Source organism: Sturnus vulgaris, chromosome 9 (genome assembly GCF_052056855.1).
Source record: "Sturnus vulgaris isolate bStuVul1 chromosome 9, bStuVul1.hap1, whole genome shotgun sequence".
NCBI classification, from domain to species: domain Eukaryota; kingdom Metazoa; phylum Chordata; class Aves; order Passeriformes; family Sturnidae; genus Sturnus; species Sturnus vulgaris.
Genome location: NC_142251.1, coordinates 24981358 through 25001197, shown reverse-complemented (window position 1 = coordinate 25001197; position 19840 = coordinate 24981358). Strand labels below are relative to the sequence as shown.

At 45.5% G+C, this 19840-nt stretch overlaps 1 protein-coding gene across 1 annotated transcript in view; it reads right to left on the bottom strand.

Moving 5' to 3' along the window:
* Positions 1–904: 904 nt before the first annotated feature.
* HMCN1 (hemicentin 1) overlaps positions 905–19840 on the bottom strand; it is a 165482-nt gene continuing 146546 nt past the window's right edge. The window contains exons 90-107 of the mRNA XM_088170182.1: positions 18627–18797; positions 17231–17401; positions 16897–17067; positions 16343–16513; positions 15974–16123; positions 15666–15803; positions 15242–15363; positions 14206–14443; positions 13038–13100; positions 11876–11995; positions 11474–11608; positions 11021–11134; positions 10616–10741; positions 9859–9987; positions 5719–6069; positions 3804–3923; positions 3323–3449; positions 905–2296 (exon numbers count right to left, since the gene is read on the bottom strand). Coding sequence (XP_088026308.1) covers positions 1930–2296; positions 3323–3449; positions 3804–3923; positions 5719–6069; positions 9859–9987; positions 10616–10741; positions 11021–11134; positions 11474–11608; positions 11876–11995; positions 13038–13100; positions 14206–14443; positions 15242–15363; positions 15666–15803; positions 15974–16123; positions 16343–16513; positions 16897–17067; positions 17231–17401; positions 18627–18797 — 2984 coding nt within the window. The 3' untranslated portion in view covers positions 905–1929. The remainder of the gene's footprint in view (positions 2297–3322; positions 3450–3803; positions 3924–5718; positions 6070–9858; positions 9988–10615; positions 10742–11020; positions 11135–11473; positions 11609–11875; positions 11996–13037; positions 13101–14205; positions 14444–15241; positions 15364–15665; positions 15804–15973; positions 16124–16342; positions 16514–16896; positions 17068–17230; positions 17402–18626; positions 18798–19840) is intronic.

Genomic DNA, 19840 nt, shown 5'->3' with positions numbered 1-19840 from the left:
CAAGATGTCCAAAGAAGAGAAGGCCATGGCACAAGGTGTCCTTTACTCAGAACTTCCCTTCTGAGTCCCTGAGTGAAGACCACCACACTCACAGTGACCCACATCTCACTAGTCCCTCAGGCCTGGCATCATCTCAGGGTAAGGAACACCTTCCACATGGACGAGCAGCTCCTCCTAGAAAGCCTGGATGAGAAGGCAAACTTGGAGCTATGGCTGTATGTGGCTTCCATCTGGTGACTATTGCTTAAGGTCAGATTGGCCTTTAAAGGCTGTCAACGTTGGTTGGTGTTTTTTCTCCTCTCACAAAATATGTCAGAGTGGAAATTTTTGTGTTCTGGGAGTGGAATTAGATTCCCTTAACGACATCATTTTCAGTCTGATTCTCATCCTTAAAAGACATTGAGGTAACTACCTTGTACTTATTTTAACTTACTCTCACTTCTCCTTCCCTCATGTCTTTTTCATGGGATTTGTTTTCTTTGAGCTGCTTTTATTTTTCAAGTCAGGTTTCCAAGAAGCAAACCTGTTCAGTTTGAAGTCTGTAACTTCAGATAAATTTGTATAAAGTGCACAGTAATTTTAAGTCATCCTTGTTTTGTAGGACTACATCACTTAGTGTATTGGGAAGGGAAAAACAAGGGGACAGCAAGTGGAGATGTCTAAAGTTAGTTAATAATATACAAGAATAGAGACAACATTCTGTGGGAGACAATTTGTCCCTGTGGCTAAAAATCTACTTTAAAACTGGTGATAATCCCTTACTACCCCAGAGTGCCAGGAAGAGGGAAAAGAACTGGAGATGCTCCCTGGTTTGCTGGGCACAATACCTTCTGCATTTTTCCCTGGCATTTAGGGTGATAGTTTTAGAAATGGAATTTTTTCAAAGATAAAACTCCCAGCCATCTCAAAGGTGATGGGAACCTTTATTTTGATTATTTTCATTGTACTGACATTGTCCTTTTATGCAAACTTAATTGTAAAACACTCTTGAGATACTGCATAGAAAATACACATAGGAAAAACCACATATATACATGTCCATAAAAATAGAATACATCTTGGCAAAATTACTTGTGTACAGTGTATTGACATTATTGAACCAAACTTACACCACCTTTGGAGAAAAATGTTCCATGTGCGTAAAACCCCAGACCATCGACTGAGCTGGGAGTATGGCAGTGGATATGGGTTTGGGTTAAATAAATGGCTATACCAGAATGGTAGAGTAAAAACAAGTTATAAAATACCTGCTCTATAAAGTAGAAGAAGCCATTTTGGTTTTTCCTTCCAAAAAATAGCAACATCTCTACACTTGCATAGAAACCAAAGGTACCAGTTCCAAATTCTTCTGTAGATTCATTAGCTGTGAACAAACTTTAATGGCATTTGTTTCAGCAGTTGCAACCCTTGGGCACTGTGGCATTTGGAGGGTTCGAGCACACAACATAGTATAGCACAGCCCTAATTCTATTGGGTAATTGATAAGGAAAAAAAACTAATAGATATAAAATTTAAACCACTTAGCAACCTTTAAAATATGTAGACCACTTGAAATTATGGGTTTATTTTCAGTTACTTATGGGTTAATTATGGGTTTACTTTCAGTTATTTTCAGTGGAGGCTGCTCCTTGCTTACTGCTTAGACTACGTGGATTTCTCTGCTGGTTTTCAGAACGTTCTGTGGAAAATGACTATTCCAGTGTAATAAATAAAGCAAGTGGTAACAGGTCCTCAGAGCCATGGATCTTCCTCTTGAGTTGGAGCAATGGAACTGGAGAGGCAGCCTCTGGGAAGCAGGAGAGGGGAAGAGAGCATAGCACCCTTGGAAGTGGTTCCCTGTGCGGGGCAGGCAGCAGAGTCAGGCTGAAGCAGCAGCACCCTGGCCCCGGGGAATGAGGTTCAGCTGCGAGCTGGCCGAGGGGCCGGCGCTCAGTAGGGGAAGGCGGACACGGCGATGTAGACGATGAAGGTGGTGCGGTACTCGACGCTGCCGTCGGCGCTGTAGGACAGGGCCCGCACGCCCATGCGGTACGTCCGGGGCTCCCGCAGCGCCCGCGTGGTGAACACCACCCCCTTCCAGTTCTCATCCCTCAGGGCAAACGGCACGGAGGGGTCCTCATCTGCCATCAGGAAGGTGGTCCTGGGGTGCACGACTTGGTCGTGAGTGTAGGCCACCAGGCGGATCAGATCCTGCCCCGCAGCGATGCCGAAGGGCAGGGACAGCAGCTTGTACTCCAGGGCGTAGGTGCTCAGGTCACACTCCAGGTCATTGGCCGGGCAGCTTTTGAGACAGAACCTAGGAAAAAGCAGAAGACTTCAGCCCAGGGAGAAGGCACAGTATCTTAAGAACTGGAATAGGTCTTAGAGGAGAAATTATTCCCCTGTTTACCCTGTTGCAGATTAAAACTGCTCTAGACGTGCTTATGCACTCTTCATCCTTTGTTCCTTTAGAGCTGCAGCCCGGTGTAATGTCCCTAATTGCCTCAACAGGATCATGTCAGACAGATGTTGGCTACACTGAAGTCATTGACATCCATGGGGTAAGTTTTAGTGACTGTGCTCTTAAACATTAGAATGGGAAGACTTGATTTAAAATGTTCTGGACAGCATTTGAGGTATGTGTCTGTTAGGTCATAAAATAAAGAATTTGAAATGAAGGACAGAATAAAACTTACTTTTATTAATCAAAACTTAAAACATGAAATCTTTGCTAGTGCAGTTTGCCACTGCTAATGGAAGTCAAAGGACATGACCTCCATGTCAGTGTAGATGTCATTGCAGTTGAGTTTGATCCCAAAAGATGGTGTCTGACAATGAAACAAGCTATTTTTCTTTGAAGATATTGAAAGATTAAAAGAAATCAATATTTTTTTTTCCTCAGAACAGGGAAATAACAAAGCTTAACAGGAACTTAGCATGATTTTCATAACTAAAAGAATATATCTGATGCTTTGAAGCTGATGGCAAGTCAGGCCATTAGAGAGATTCAGATGAGATGTTAGGAAGGAATTCTTCCTAACAGTTGAGGCAGTGGCACAGGGTGCCCAGAGAAGCTGTGGCTACCCCCATCCCTGGAAATGTCCAAGGCCAGGCTGGACAGGGCTTGGAGCACCCTGGGCCAGAACTGGATGTTCTGTTAAGGTTCCTTCTAACCCAGACCATCCCAGGACTCTGTGATTCCGTGATCTTCAATGTAAATGCCTTACCTTTAGCTACTGTGAGCTCTACTGGTGTCAGGCAAACTTAAATTTTCTTCTTTAACAAGCACAGGTTAAGGAGCTGAGCTTGGGGCAGGTGAGAAGGGGCTGAGAATAAAACATACCCAGAATGTGGCTCTCGCTGGTAGTTGGGTGGACAAGGAGTGTCTATGCACTGGTAGCTTCCTCTCATGTTGAAGCACATCTGATTTGATCCACAATTTATGTTCTCTTCAAGACACTCATCGATATCTGGATAGAAAAACAAGGGATCAACTGCTGGTAAAAGAATTAAAGGGTGAAAGTTGGTAAAGGCTGAGCAGAGCCCAGAATGTGCCTCTGTTTGACCCTAGAGCTTGGAGCTCAATGTGTAATGAGACGTCACAGGGGGACAGCAGAGAATAGAAGTTGCAATTGTCTAGTTTCCTGATGTTTTATGAAACAATGAAGTGTGGAATACAAAAACTTCTAAAACCTGAAATTCTGAATGCTGATTCACATAGCCAATTCAGAGAAGTGGCTTAGCCATGTCCTGGGCCTGGTTTGTGTCTGTTTTTTTTTTTTTGCAGACCTCCCCCTGAGCAGTGCAGAGATGGCTCTCCATACCTTGGCAGGTTTTGCCGTTGGCCATAAGGCGATATCCCATGGGACAGACACACTGGAAGCTGCCCAGGCTGTTCCTGCACTCGTGCTGACACGTGTCTCTGCTCTCACACTCATCGATGTCTGCAGAGAGAAGCACCAACATCTCAGCATTCCCTGAGCCTGCCATGAACACAGGTACTTTTCCCTATTTATGTACTGCAAGTATTTGGACAGAGCTGGTGGGAGTTGCCTGGATCTTTTTTACTGATGGGATTGAACACCTAGGACTAGAGTGTCCTCTCCCCCCTTACCTGTGCCATTCCTCATAACTCTGCAGGCACTAAAGTCAGCTTTGAGGGCCTCCTCCCCTCGGTGAAGAGCAGCTGTGACAGATGTTACAGCTGAGCACACCACTTTTGAGACAGAGCTCTGGGAGAAAGGGGGATGTGCCACCTGTGTCCACTGGCAGGGTCATATATACACAGTCCTGCCCCCAAAGGAATTTGAGCTGCCTAATAATCAATCAGGTGTTGAGCAACATGCTTAGGGAACACCCAGGCTCATTATCTCACCAGAGGAAGCCTTGTCACTGGGGGAGTCTTCCTTACAGTCACTCTCTCCTCAGGCAAAGCTGTTTCCCTTTCAAACTGGCCTTGCCCGTGCCAGAGGGATGAATTAGGCTCAGTAGCTGGGAAGACTGTCACTAAATGCTCTTCTTTCTTCTTTTTTTTTTGTTTTAATCTCCCTCTCAAATACATAAGTACCAGTACCAGACAACACCATATATAATATATAATATATAATATATAATATATAATATATAATATATAATATATAATAAATATATAATATATAATATATAATATATAATATATAATATATAATTATAATGGCTTTTGAAACATCTGCCTAATTCAGGGCAGTAATAAAGTAATCTAGTGCAGTAGTTCAGACTTGCATGGTGAAATCAGTGCTTCCCTTCTGTTTGACTGACAGGGGTTGCACTAGGTCAAAATGCAAACAGAGAAGAGAAACAGATGTGACTACAAACCTCTGTGCTGTTAGCAAATCCTGATGGTTGCCTATTGAAAGAATTTTCTTTAACAAAAGCATCATTTGGGGGTATTTTTCATATTAAACAGTAATCTTAAAATTTAGATATTTATGCAATGAAATGTAAGTTTAATGGAATATTAGTATTATTAATATTCATGGCATATTAACTAATTCCAACTGGAAGCTGGGATGAAGACCCAAATTTGAATCAAACCCTTCCTTTCCTCAGTGACAGCTGTACTCCTGGGTCTCTCCATTATCCTCCTATACCATAACAACTCACACGGATATGACTACTGAAACTTCTTTTAGTTTAAATACAAGGTTTGATATCTTCTCCATGCTCACTGCATTACACTGCAACCCTTTTTCTTACATAAAATAATAATTTAAAAGCTTCTGTGACTGTTGCCCGTGTGACAGTGACTGACAGTCCTGTGGTAGTGCTGGAACTGCCCCCAGGGTGATCGATTCTAAAATGTTTATTCCAAACCTTTCTGACACAGATTACTGCTGCCAATGGGAGTCTGACAGAAGCACTGTGACTAGACTGGGGCTACTGATGGTTTTTGAAGTGCCAGAAAATTCACCAAGCTGAGCTACCGTGACCAGGAGAAAGAGAGTAACAGAGGTAAATACTTTGCAAATAAATAATAAGCAGCACAATTAAAACAAGAGGTTATAAGGAGGTTTGAGAACATTTTTGCTACAATGTGAGCCAAGACGACTGAGACCAGAACATGCAGAACCCTCTGAATATTGACCAGGGTAATAGAAAACACAACCCCAGCACCACAAACCCTCAGCCCCTGGTATATATCACACAGTAACCTAAGAATAAGGCCCAAAACAGAGTTGCATAGATAGGACTGACATTTACCTACACATCTGGCATTTCTTGCCTCATAGCCTTCAGGACAAGTTTCTCTAAGGTTCCTTCTAGTCCTGGAGAAAGGTATTCTGCTGTTCCTATACTCTGAGAAGGAGCTGTAGAGATTTGAGGAGTGCCTGTAATAGTGCTGCAGTTGCTGGTTGTGTCTCCCAGGGGAGAATTGAGCATAGTTATAGCTACTGTAATAAGCATCCGAATTTGGCACCCTCTCCAATCCAGCGCAAGATTTCCCATCACCTAGTAACTGCTGCCCAGGTAGACAGAAACACTTGAAGCTGCCGGGGGTGTTGGTGCAGTGAAGTGCACAGGGTTTAGGCACTTGTTCACATTCATTAATGTCTGCTCATGTGACATGATCCAGAGCCCCAAACCATGTGGAAAGGAGAGAAAACAAACAAACAACAACACATAACTATACGTATATATATACACACACGTACTTAGTCTCAGGAACAAGCTGAAGACATAAAAGCAAGATTTGGAGGCAGTAGAACATGGAGAACACGAGGCCAAGCAGGCAGGATCCACTGTCCTGGACTGTAAGAGACCTTCATTCTCCCACAGGCTGAAGTGACTGTGCTCACTGGGACAGGAACCCTGCTGAAGCCTCATTTCAGCCCCAGCTGCTCAATACTCTCTTAGTAATTGTCTTTTTTTCCTTAAGTGCTCCACAGATGAGTGGAAGAAGCTGCTGGGTCCTTCTTCAAAAGATGATGCTTAACACAGAGCATTCCAGACAAGTACAGTGCTCGAAATTCCTTACACCCCACACTAATGGAAGCACAACAGGCTCTGATGTGTTATTGTGCCTTGTGTTGGGGGAATCATAGAATCATGACCTCACAGCTCAGTCAGTCCCACCCCTGCCATGGGCAGGGACACCTTCCACTATCCCAGGCTGCTCCAAGCCCTTGGACACTTCCAGGGCTGGAGCACTGGGCTCAAGAAAGTGTTTCAAGGCTGCAGGGGCAAGAGGTTGGGTATGTTCTAACTTTTGATTCTGCTACTGGTCATTCCACCAGTGACAGGTTAGAGACTAAAGAGTATATATTAATTCACGTTTGGACATGAAAAAATAGGATTATTTTTGCTTTCCTAAGCAATGTCTTTTTCTTTTTGTTTAAATTGAAGTCCAAAGTTATTTGAGCCACCCCAGCAGTAAATATGATCCTTAAATCAAAACTGAGTGCTGAGCATACAAAGTATGATAAAGGCCTTGAGGGTAAAACATGCTGAGTGTGATTCCCTCCAAGTAACTATGAGTACTCTTGAGACTGTAGGACCCTTCTCCCACAGTACTCTCTGACACTACCAGAAATGAATTTTCTATAGTTTTTATCAAGTTACTTCAGGCTCAGCTGGAAATTTGACACATACTGTATTTCTTTTCAAATTCAGTATTTCTTCACCAGAAAAAGACAAAAGTCTGTTAATTCCAAAGAACTCTGCAATGACTAGAAATAAAAATCCTGCTATGAACATACATCACAGCAGATCTATAATTGGCCTCTATTATAAACATTCTCCTACTAGAAATTAAAGATGACCTTACTGGTGACTCAATAATAGTTTAATTATTTCACAGTAGTGTGTATTCTTTCAATTACTATTGTAAAAATGGCATTAAGCCAATGCTGTTACAGTTTCATTTGGATTCCCTATGAACAGGCTTTTGAGCACAGCTTGTAACTCCCCAAGCCACAAATTCATGAGAATAGTATTTAAAAATCAATACTGTCAGAAATATAGTAGAACATTAGGCTGCTTTTTAATGAAGTGGTTAATATTTGATGCATTTAAAGTTGTAAACAATTTAGGGGGATATTAATAATTAAATGCTTTAAGAGTTGAAAATCCAGAAGTAGTAATTGCAGAGTGTTACACTATTTTCCAGCTGTTATTTGGCAAACACACAACTGAAATGTCACATATTTGTGGAATTATCCTTAGGGTAAAATTTTCAGGTCTTACAAACGAGAATTTCACTTTAAGTATGACAACTAATCTGAATTTTAAGTGTATTAATCTCAGTATGTGCTTAAGATGAAAAATTTATTATTCATATAAATGTAAAAGAAAACAAACTCATTATTTCCTTTGCATTCAAGTGCTGACTTTTACATTCTGCACCTGCCTAAAATAAATTAACGCTGACATTTTTATGACAACCAATGTCCTCGGAACAAGTTGTGAATAAGCAATAGAAGATTATCATAGAAACTACAAAAGACAACAGGCAAAAATTAAAGCAATTTCTTTTGCTAGAGCAGCCTGTGCAATACAAGCAGAACTGACTGCAGGGAGTCACCAGTGTTGGTTCCAGGCTGCCTCTGTGAGAAGAGGCTACTAAGGCACGGGAACCCTAATATTTACAAGAACACGATAAAATTACTTGAAATTGAAATAGCTACATTTTCAGGCTTTCTCTAATTTGAAAAACAGTGCCTGATTTTATATTCTAGATAGCATTGCACGTGTGCAATGTGTGTAATGTGCATTACAGCAACTTCTAGCAAAGCCCTTCCACCTATGTGGAAAGGAGAGAAAATAACATAGCTACCAGAAATGCTGTAAATGGGCAGACAGAGCTCCGTGGGGGTCCCAAAGGAGCATCTTATCCCTGTCCAACAAACAAAAAGGAAATTGTGGCACAAAGGGCTTTACCCAGGGTAAAAATGGCAGAAAATTATTCAGGCTGGAACAAAATTCACTTCTTCTCTTTCAGTCTGGGCCCTTACTTTTCAACTCCTTCCTGTGCTCACTGTCAACAATGACAATAAAAACTGAATTTTATTAACACAAGTAATACTTTGGATGAATCAGTATTTTAAATATATTTTTCAGAACATAAAAATTCAAAAGATAAAAATACTTTAGGAGGGAGCTTTTAGTGGCCCTTGGTCAGAAGGCAGCTTTAAGGCTGCTGGTGTTTTGTGAAAACCTACAGTCCTAGACTTTACCTGGCTTTTTAAAGATGTTTAAATGGCTTAAATACAAGTTAAGAGTCTGGGATTGGTTTTATTTCAGTACAGAAGACAGGTGGTGAAAGTAATATCATGGTCTACAGCCAAACATTTCTTAGTGCAATTTAATCTCTTTTTAAAAAAAATCTCAAACATTCCTGCCTTTTGACAGTCCAAAATCTTAGGTTGTTAAAAAAATAAAATAAGAAAAAACTATTACTTAGGAAAGCTAAACTTGAAGAGGTCATCAGGGAGGAATGCTTTTCTGACATGATACGTAACAGCAACAGAAACCAACCTCACTTGGTGTCACATACCCACATTCAGAAATCCTCATTATCAGGGTAGGTCAGCTTTTACATTTTAAATATTTGACACCAATGTAGTAAAGGTGATTCTAAGTGATCCTACTGCCTTCCTGAAGTCTCTTAAATGCCAGGGGAAGTGCTTATCCATTTGCCCTGGCCCCACACATTAAACTCTCTTGCTCCCCACATCAGAGCTCTGGTGGCATGGAAGAAAACCCTGCGAGGCTTTATGCCAAGATGGCACAGGGAGTGACTGCATGGTTGGCATTCCTGTGAGTGCCAAGGATTCTATTCCACCCCTGCCAGGAGGGGAGCACTGAGGGAGAAATGCAGATCAGGTCCCTGTGCTCTGCCTGCTGGGGAACACCCCTGGCAGTCCTGATGAGGGGATAGGTGTATTTGGGATCTTCAGGAGCCAAACTCAGTTCTGGGTCTATCGGGCCTTTTGCAGTTCCTGGGGGTGTGCTCCCTAGAGGAACCCACATGACTCCTGTGACTTTCTTCAGGGTGAGCCAGGGCAGGTCAGGGCACAGCCAGGCACATCAACAAACCCCGCCTGATTTTTTTAACTGCAGCCTTCCTGTGGAGTCGTCACTTGCCACATCCACCCACCAGTGCTCTCAAACCCTCTTACACATTGTTTTCAAAGTATGGCCCCAAACCAATCTGTGTTTGGAACCACTTAGCTCCGACTGCTTGTTTAGAGCGGAACACAGCTTTAGACGGGCAACTTGGAAATGCAGAGCAAACTTGTCTCTACAGCACGGTCTTCCGCAGGGATAGCACTGCTGGTGTGCTGCAGCAGAAAGCCAGGCAAAAGCAGGGCAGAGGCGTGAGGGGACCGAGTGGCAGCTTACCCACGCAGGGCCGGGCCGTGCCCTGGGCGCGGAATCCTCGCGGGCACACGCAGCGGTAGCTGCCGCGCGTGTTCTCGCACAGCTGGTTGTAGCGGCACTGGTGCGACCCCGACCGGCACTCGTCAACATCTGCAGCACACAGCAAGGCAACAGTCACGGCTCTGCAACATCCTTACTGTGCCTGCTCCAGACCTGAAGTGTCCCGGCACAGGCTGGATGGGGCTTGGAGCAGCCTGGGATAGTGGATGGTGTTGTTGCCCACAGCAAGGAGTAGAAATAGGTGATTTTTAAGGTCCCTTCCAGCCCAAATCATCCCATGATTCCACTGGAACAAAAGCTTTGCTACCAACAAAACATCAGTTGTGTTTAAAACCCTTCCTGATAAGCAGCAGGGACCTGTGATCTTGATTGAGAGCTCTCGAGCCAAACTCTTAAGAAATCATGCATGCACAGAGCAAAACATTTCAGTCAATAAATAACTGAGAGAAATCAAGGTGCCAGCACAGAAAAGACATCAAGGGAAATCTTATTGTTCTTGCTTAAGAACAGTGGAAAACTAGAGATACATCTGCTTTTTAATACCAACTACAAAAAAGTTAAATACAGATGTTCCATAAGTGAAAACAAATTGATGCTTTAGTATGTACAAATATTAAAACCTGAAGATGGACCATCTCCAGGATTATTTAAAAAAATAAACATCATCATTGTCCTTGTGCTTCCCATAACCACACAGTGCTTTAATGCTCCTACTCACCAATGCAAGTCCCATTCTCTGCTTTGGTCATTCCACTAGGACACAGATCAATGCACTTATAGCCACCACGGGTGTTCTTGCAGAGCTGATCAGGCCTGCACACATTCTGCCTGCACTCATTGACATCTCATTCAAACAAAAGAAAAAAAAAAGAAAAGGCAGGATTGGACTCGATTATGTAATGAAATTACCCTGTGTCCACACATTGGATCATTTCACGCACATGGATCAGCCAGCCCAATTCTTACTGCCTCTGGCTTTCAGTACTGCTTGACAGATTTCAAAATGTACATCAAGTGTATCATCCATAGCAGCATTTTCTTTCATAAGAAAATCGAGCAACAAATAAATGTTGAACTTTGTCTGTTGGAAAGAGGGAATGGACATTCAGAACTTCATCCCTACCCACGCATTTTCTGCCCTTCAGCTGGAATCCTGGGTCACAGCCACAGTGGAAACTTCCTATGGTATTGAAGCAACGCTGATGGCAGGAGTTGGACTCTTGACACTCATTAACGTCTGTGGAACAACACAAATCCTTGACACCAGGGCTGGGAGTTGCCCTGAGGGCATTACCTGAACAGGGTTTGGCTGACTTCTGCTCAGGAGTGTTTGCTGCTCTCCCATCTTTGTACAAGAAAATGCACATGGGATGCAAACCCAAGAATGCTAAGTTCTTCCCTGATGGGATTTTAAATTTATTTCTAAAGACAGAAGAAGCAAAAGATTAAAAAATGAAGTAACCCTATAGAAAAACCAAAAACCCACAACCTTAAGAATGAAAATGTATAGACAGGAACTTGGAGACGGTTCTCTAAAGTGAGCTCCGGGTGCATGAGAGCTGCAGCCCGCGTGTACCTTGGCAGCCGAAGCCGTCGGGTGTCCTGCGGAAGCCGCTCCCGCAGCGGAGCACGCAGCGGAAGGAGCCGGGCAGGTTCTCGCAGTCCTGCCCCGCCGGGCAGCTGTGCCCGCCCAGCGCACACTCATCGATGTCTGCAACGGGAAACGAGCTGCAAACCCTGCACAGCCAGCACAGGGCACGCACCAAACTGTGCCCTCAGCACCGGCAACTACAAACGTGTGACTGCAAATACATGCAGCGATGAAATCGTTAGAATACCACTAATAAACTGTGTTCTTATAATGAGAAAATGGCCCGAATAAAACCTCTCCTTAGCAGTGCCTCTTAAGGCATCTTACGGCCTTAAATTATCTAAGGGGCATTTTTATCCAAGCTGTCCCCAGCGGCACCTTTCTTACCTTGACATGTTCTGCCATCAGCAGAGATGGTGAGGCCTTTGGGACAGGAGCAGTAGTACGATCCCACGGCATTGTGACAGGTGTGGGAACAAGGATTTCCCACAGCACATTCATCTTCATCTGGAACAAAAAAATATTTGAAAAACCAGTGAGACTTCCCAAGAAACTACTCCAATCTGATCCTTCCTCAGAGGGATGCAACTAGTAAACCCCACAGGGAAAAAACAGATCTAGCAATTCCCTTCATTTGGTATTTCATTATCTTTCAAGATAATGAAATCTCAGATGATTTCTCCCTAGAACAACACAAACTCTAGAGAGACAGCCAGGGCACTCATGTGCTTCTCTCCACCTCCATCCCCCAAGCAGGAACACATGGGCTCTTGTCTGAGGTGCCAACACTCATCTTTCCTCCACATAGGTTACCTAAGTCCTTCATTGCTCTGCAGGCTCAGCAGAGCCTGAGGGTCAGTGTCCTCCAGATGTACCTGAGGTGCTGATTTAAAAGCTGTCTGGGAACTACTCATATTGTAGGTGAGGACAGAAATAACATCTTCAACTGCCCTAGGATTCACACCCTTTTAGCAAGGATAATTCACACTTTCTGAAGTGCATACTTTGAACTTTAAATAAAGGGGACGTAGGTTCTGGTGGTTTTATAATGTGTCCAGCTCTGAAGCCCTCAACACAAGGTGGACATGGACCAGGTCTTAGAGCAGATCCAGAGGACGCCATGGAGGTGTGCCAAGGGCTGGAGACAGGCTGGGAGAACTGGGGGTGTTCACCTGGAGAAGGGAAGGCTCCATGGAAAATTTAAAGCCCCTTCCAGTGTCTAAAGCAGCACTAGGGGAGCCAGAGAGGGACTTGGGACAAGGCCCTGAAGGGACAGGACGCAGGGAATGGTTTCCCACTGTCAGAGGGCAGGGTTAGATAGGATATTGGGAAGGAATTTTTCCTTGTGAGGGTGGAGAGGCCCTGGCACAGGGTGCCCAGAGAAGCTGGGGCTCATGGATCCTTGGAAGCATCCAAGGCCAGGTTGGATTGGGCTTGGAGCAACCTGGGCTACTGGAAGGCATCCCTGTCCTGGCAGGGGTGGAAAGGTCCCTTCCCACCCAAAGCACTCCAGGGCTCCATGGTTACTCCCACCTGTGTCAGTCATTACCTGAGCAATAAGGCCCAGACGAATCCAAGGCAAACCCCGCAGGGCACTGGTTACTCCGATCCCCTGTGTGATAAAGGAAGCACATGCCACTTGTGGATAAACATGTGGCTATTTCATTACTTTAAAGTAAGAATTGGAGAATTTTACAATATTTATTATATTTCAACACCAAACCAGAAACTTTTAAATGCAGCCTTTAGTGTTTTTTTCTACTTTGGCACTAAAAGTCAGTATTGCATGGCTTGTGCTGGTTTGAATAACTTTGAACAGGTGTGTGAAGGTCTCCTTAGAGTGAGATGCAAGTTCCATCCCAGCCTAATGCATCCTGGAAAGTTTCTTATTGAAAGAATAAAGACCATTCAGTTTTACTTCACTAAAAGGAGGACAATAGACCCAAACAAATCACCATGTTATAAATCTTAGGAGGTCACTGTAGAAGAACACAACTGTGTATTACTACAAAGTACAATGGAAAACTCAGGGAAAGACTCCTCAAAGGACACAGGGTTTTGCCTGCTTGAAAACTGAAATATAAAAACCAAAATTTTAAAAAATCCTGAACACCAGTATCTTAATTGTTGGAGGAAATAAATGTAAGTTCAGTAAAGGCTTAGTCAGATCTAATCACAGACATATCTTGACTTGGAGACTCCCTTTTATCAGATCTCTTTTTAAATTAGAAAAAAAATGTATTTGGTTTCCAAATTGTACAGTGAGTCCCTAGTCTGTCAAATGTCAAAAACCTTATTTTATTTAATTTAGAATGTTGTTACTGAAAAGAAAGACTGAAACAGGCAATCTCTCTGCTTAATTTACTTCCAAACCAGAGTAATTTCCCTACTATGTAAAAAAAAAAGCCCAAATAGAGCTAAAAAAAGTAACAGACCTGTTTGCTCATTTATTAGAGTTTCTCGAAGGAAAATCTGCTCACATAAATTCATGCCCATCCCCTTTGGTGACTTAGGTTCATATAAGCCAGCAGTTAGCAATGCTAACCAATAGTTAATTTATGGGTACATCAACAAGACTTTCAGGTCCTGGGATCTACACTAAAGCTATCCAAGTTCCACAAAATTTCCTTTTGAGACTATGGGTGACTCCATGAGCTCTAGGAAGAGAAGATACCCTTTCCCCATGGTTTGATTTCTGGGAAGGCCTGGAACAATACCTTTTGCAATGGAAGCCTGGATTTTGAAAGCCACGGCCTCCTCCAGCGGGTTGTACTCTGTAGTGATGGAGGCAGCACGCAGGGTTTGCACCAGGAAGGGCATCCTCCCCTTGGTGGAGTCGTAGGTGATGGTGTGGTTCCATGTGTAGGGAACGCTGACTCCGTCTGCTGTGAAGAGGCGAGTGGAGTGTGCATGCAGCTGCCCAGGGCCCGTCTGGATGTAGTCCTCTGTGTAATCCTGCAACAGAACCCTGGCCATCAGCTGCTCCCACACCAGCACCACCTGGGCCTGTCCTTCAGAGCTGTGAGATGTGCTGAGAGAAAGGGGCTTATCTTAACTGCTGAACAAAGGGTATTGCACACACACAGGTCCCTTTCACTCTTATCTTAACTGCTGAATCTTACGCTGCCTGGTCTATTACTTTAAAAAAGATACAGACTGATGTACTGAGGATCCTGATGATAGAAGCCACAGCAGAAAATTTCTAAAAAAATATCTTACTCCTCAATAACAATCTTTTGAGGTTCTAAATATTTGGCTTTTATTCAAAATCAGATGCTGACAAATGTGCTAAATAAACAAATCGTAGAGACAAATTCTGCCACTGCAGAGGGCTATAAATATTGGACGACTACATATTGCAGTTTTACAAAATATCAACAACTTCAGGTATATTTATTGCATGGTGGGATTAATACAGTAAAATACTGGTTGCCTGCTACTAAGTCAGAAAGGTTAAAGATGCACTGTTATAGCTTTGCCCAAAGCAACACTGACATGCCAGCCATCAATAACTGCACTGAAGACCCTCCTCAACACTACCTGCCAACATCTCAAACTCTTGAGACACCAACACCCACCCTTCTCATGAGAAGTTTCTGCTTTCAAAAGCATCATCAGCATCATCAGTTCAACCAGGCTCAAAAGAAGTCACATACAGTGCAGCAGGTTTCAGAACTCAGTGTTTCCTGCTTTCCTCTGGGTGAGAGAAGTACAGATGCATAGGAGCAGGGGTAGTACGTGAAGCAGCTTTACCTTGACACTGACATCAGCCACTGACTGGAGCTGCAGCATGTGGCCACTGACAACAACATCGAGCAGCAGGGCCCCCTCTGCGTCCAGGCCCCGGGCAACGTGTGTCATGCGCAGGATCTCACCTGGCAGTTTAACAGCACACTCATTTATCACATGTTCCAAACACAGACTCCCAACAGCCACTTGGAATCAAAACTCGAGTCCCTTGACCAGTTATTTATATTTTGTAAGGTGTACCATGCCCATGATAAAAAACATGACACATTTCAAACTAGAACTCTGAAAGGTGGAATAAAGCTTCAGGAGGCCATGCTCAGTCAAAAAATACTAGTGTAAACACAAGACCCAAATTTCAGCAATGGTCCTCTGCTGTCTATCTGGCTTACTGGACACAGAAAAAGCTGGTCTACCGCAGGGAACTCACCAGTTGCAAACTCCACTTGAGTTTCTCTCTTGAAGACAGCATCAGTGAGTGTAAACCCATTCATTGCTTCCCCAATTTCTTTGGCAGTTGTCCAATAAACAGGGCTGAGAATGGAAACGAGCTTTCTCATTGCTGGGCCTGAAGGAAACACCACAGAAAATCAGGGAGCTTTGATCTCATCACAGACCCATATGCAGAGGAGCTGAATATAAAGACCTAGAACTAGTGCAATCCTTCACATTTAAACCAGAAGACGATAGGTATTGGTGTATTCAGAGAAAAAAATTACAAAAGTCAAAGAAGCCTACCAAGGGTCCGAGGGACGTTGGTGATCTTTGCCTGTATCACTCTGGTGTCAAAGTCCGGGCTGTCAGTTATTGTGGCATTCAGGAAAGCAATCCCAAATTCCATGTCATTGATATTGCCAATGATGCTGCCCTTGGCACGTGCAGGCCCACCTGTGCAGGGGATGGGGAGAGGCAAAACACAACCCCATGTGATATGTGCTGTTAGGTATTTTAGGGGAGAGAGAACTGAGCTTCAGTTTCAGGGCAGATTTAAGCCCAAAAAATTAAATTACTCAGTCAACTGCCCAAGATGAGAGATAGCACCAGTGAAATCAGGAGTGCCACAGGCTTTCACCACACTGTCAGTGCATGCAGGCTGTAAATACTCACCAGGACACGCTTGGGTGTTGCACCTGGATATCTGAGAGGAGTCCCCAGGGCAAGGACGGCCATGATTTAACGGGGCTGGGCTGCTGCACAGGCGCACGCGGGTCTGCTCTCCTCCTCCACAGGAAGCAGAGCACTGGTTCCATGGTTGCCACTGCCCCCAGTTTCCATCCACTGCAGAATAAAGAATGAAGAAAGCAATTTTTTAATTTAAATGCTTCAGGCTGCATTGGTTATGCTGAAGTCAGTTCCTTCCTGGAGGAACCAAGGTTCCAAAGGAATAGCTCAAAGGACAACAAAACCATTGTAATGGGCAGGTGTGAACACTTGCCATCAGAAAGAGAATCCCAGACTGGTTTGGGTTGGAAGGGACCTTATAGCTCATCCTGTCCCACTCCCTGCCATGGGCAGGGACACCTTCCATTGTCCCAGGTTGCTCTAAGCCCCATCCAACCTGGCCTCGGACACTTCAGTGGGTGGTCTACATTCCTTATGTGGCATATACCCTGATGCCCTGCAGGGAAAGCTGCATTCCTGCTGCTGTTGTGAGCACTGACCTGGGCACAGGTCCGTGCTGCACCTCTGGATCTGCACGTCAGCCCCAGCACAGGCCCTGCCTCCACTGGCTGGGCGTGGGTTGTCACAGCTCCGGTGCCGCCTTGTCTGGCCCCCGTTGCACGTCCGACTGCAAGTTCCCCAACTGCTCCACGGGCCCCAGTTGCCATGAACTGCAAGAGTAAGTCAGATTTGATCTTCCTCAGGGTTTTAAAACCAGTCAGTCAAGCTAGGACACTACTTTCGTTGGAGAGCAACTTTCTTAATTTTTTTTTCCCCCAAAAGAAAAGAACCAAACCCAGAGAGTGGGCGAACAGCCCAACTCAAAGCCCTTACCTGGGCAAGGATCACTGTTGCAGAAATCCATTTGTATGTCACTTCCCTCACACTTGTGTCCCCCGAACTGTGGGGCTGGGTCGGAGCAGTGGCGTGTCCTCTGCCTGCTGCCTCCCCCACAGGACATGCTGCAGGCACTCCAGCTACTCCACGGGGACCACTTCCCATCCACTGGGGAGAGAGTTACAGCCTCTGACTACAGGAGTATCACAGCACAGCAGTGCTACAGCAGGGAAAACTGAACGTGGATGTCACTGACTCTCTGTTGCATCTCAGCTACTCAGGGATTTCTGCCCAGGGACCTGGGGTGCAAGTGGATGAGAGCTGGACTAGCCCTAGTCCCTACCCATGCGAGGTGGGACCAGAACTCCCCATGCCCTGATCCCCCAGTGTAACACCCCACCTGCAGAGCTGCCTCCAGCTCTGGGGGCAGAAGCACAGGAAGAACATAGAGCTGCTGGAGAGGGTCCAGAAGAGGGCCCAGAGCTGCTCCCAGGGCTGGAGACCCTCTCCTCTGGAGCCAGCCTGGGAGAGCTTGGGGTGTTCACCTGGAGAAAAGAAGGCTCCAGGGAGATGTCAAGAGTCCCTTGCAGTGCCTAAAGTGGCTTCAGGAGAGCTGGAGAGGGACTTGGGACAAGGAGAAATGGCTTCCCAGTACCAGAGGGCAGGGTTAGATGGGATATTGGGAAGGAATTGCTCTCTGTAAGGGTGGGGAGGCCCTGGCACAGGGTGCCCAGAGAAGCTGTGTCTGCCCCTGGATCCCTGGCAGTGCCCAAGGCCAGGTTGGACAGGGCTGCTTGGAGCAGCCTGGGATAGTGCAAGGTGTCCCTGCTCATGCCAGGGATGAGATGAGAATGAGATGGGCTTTAAAGTCCACCATCACAAAGTCAGTTCTCCCTTCTACTGCTTCCTGGTCTTGATGAGGACTTGGTGTAGGATTTGGCAAGAGCAAAATGGAGCATGAAGCCAGAAGGCTCAGTCTAACATGTTGCACACTACAGTCCATGAAATTTCCCTCCATTATCTCTGCATTCAGGCAAATATAAAAGTCCTATTTCAGAAATGTCATTTTTCCTATCCTCTCATGAAGCATGCATTGAAATGTGGAAGAAAAGGATAAATGAATAACAGAAAATAAGAAATTTTTAAAAATAAATATTTAGGAAACCTATAATTTAACTATCAAAAATTTAAAATGCGGCTTCTGTGAGCTAAAGCAACAAGGACAAAAAAAGAAATCCCATTTGTAGGGTCTATAGTAGATGCTAAATAATGACAGTCAGTGACAATTAAAAACTTGAAGGGGAGTTTTTTCAGGGATTAGACTTTTAGAACCAGAAAGTGTTAACCACGACCGAAGCAGAACTGGGGAAGGGAAAGAGAAGTTTGTTGTCACCTGGGCAGCGGCGGCGGTAGCAGAGCTGGAGCTGCGTGTCAGGGCCCTGGCAGCGGGGCCCGCCGTGCGCTGGGGCCGGGCTGCTGCAGAGCCGCAGCCGCGTCTGGGAGCCCTTCCCACACGAGGTGCTGCACGGCCCCCACGGCCCCCAGGGGCTCCACTCGCCAGCCACTGCAACAGCAACTGGTTTGTAACTGCACACAGCAGACACCTGGGACATCCCTGATCCCCCCACTGCCCACAACAGACACCTGGGACATCCCTGATCCCCCCCACTGCCCACAGCAGACACCTGGGACATCCCAAATCCCCCCCACTGCACACAACAGACACCTGGGACACCCCTAATCCCCCCCACTGCCCACAACAGACACCTGGGATATCCCTGATCCCCCCACACTGCACACAACACACACCTGGGACATCCCTGATCCCCAACACTGCCCACAACACACACCTGGGACATCCCTGATCCCCAACACTGCCCACAACAGACACCTGGGACATCCCAGATCCCCCCCATTGCCCACAGCAGGCACCTGGGACATCCCAGATCCCCCCACACTGCCCACAACAGACACCTGGGACATCCCTGATCCCCAACACTGCCCACAGCAGACACCTGGGACATCCCTGATCCCCCCACACTGCACACAACAGACACCTGGGACACCCCTGATCCCCCCACACTGCCCACAACAGACACCTGGGACATCCCTGATCCCCCCACACTGCCCACAACAGACACCTGGGACATCCCTGATCCCCAACACTGCCCACAGCAGACACCTGGGACATCCCTGATCCCCCCCACTGCCCACAGCAGACACCTGGGACACCCCTGATCCCCCCACATTGCCCACAACAGACACCTGGGACATCCCAAATCCTCCCACACTGCCCCAGAACAGACACACACCTGAGATATCCCTGATCCCCCACAAAATGCCATGAGCAGTGGCCCAGTCAGCACTTTGACAAGCAGAGTTCGACTCCTTTCTGTTTTTTGACTACATCACCTTACCACCACTGTGGAACATCAGAACTGAATGCTTAATGAAACCTGGAGTTTCCCAGTTCCCTGGGTAGGATGGAGGCCTGAGTAGGGCCAAGGCAGCCTGGCTAAAAGCTGCCAGAGAGCAGCAGCCAGAGCTGATTTTCCTGCCAAAACCTAGAGAAATGAGTCTCAGGTCCATGGATAAGCATTTGGCATC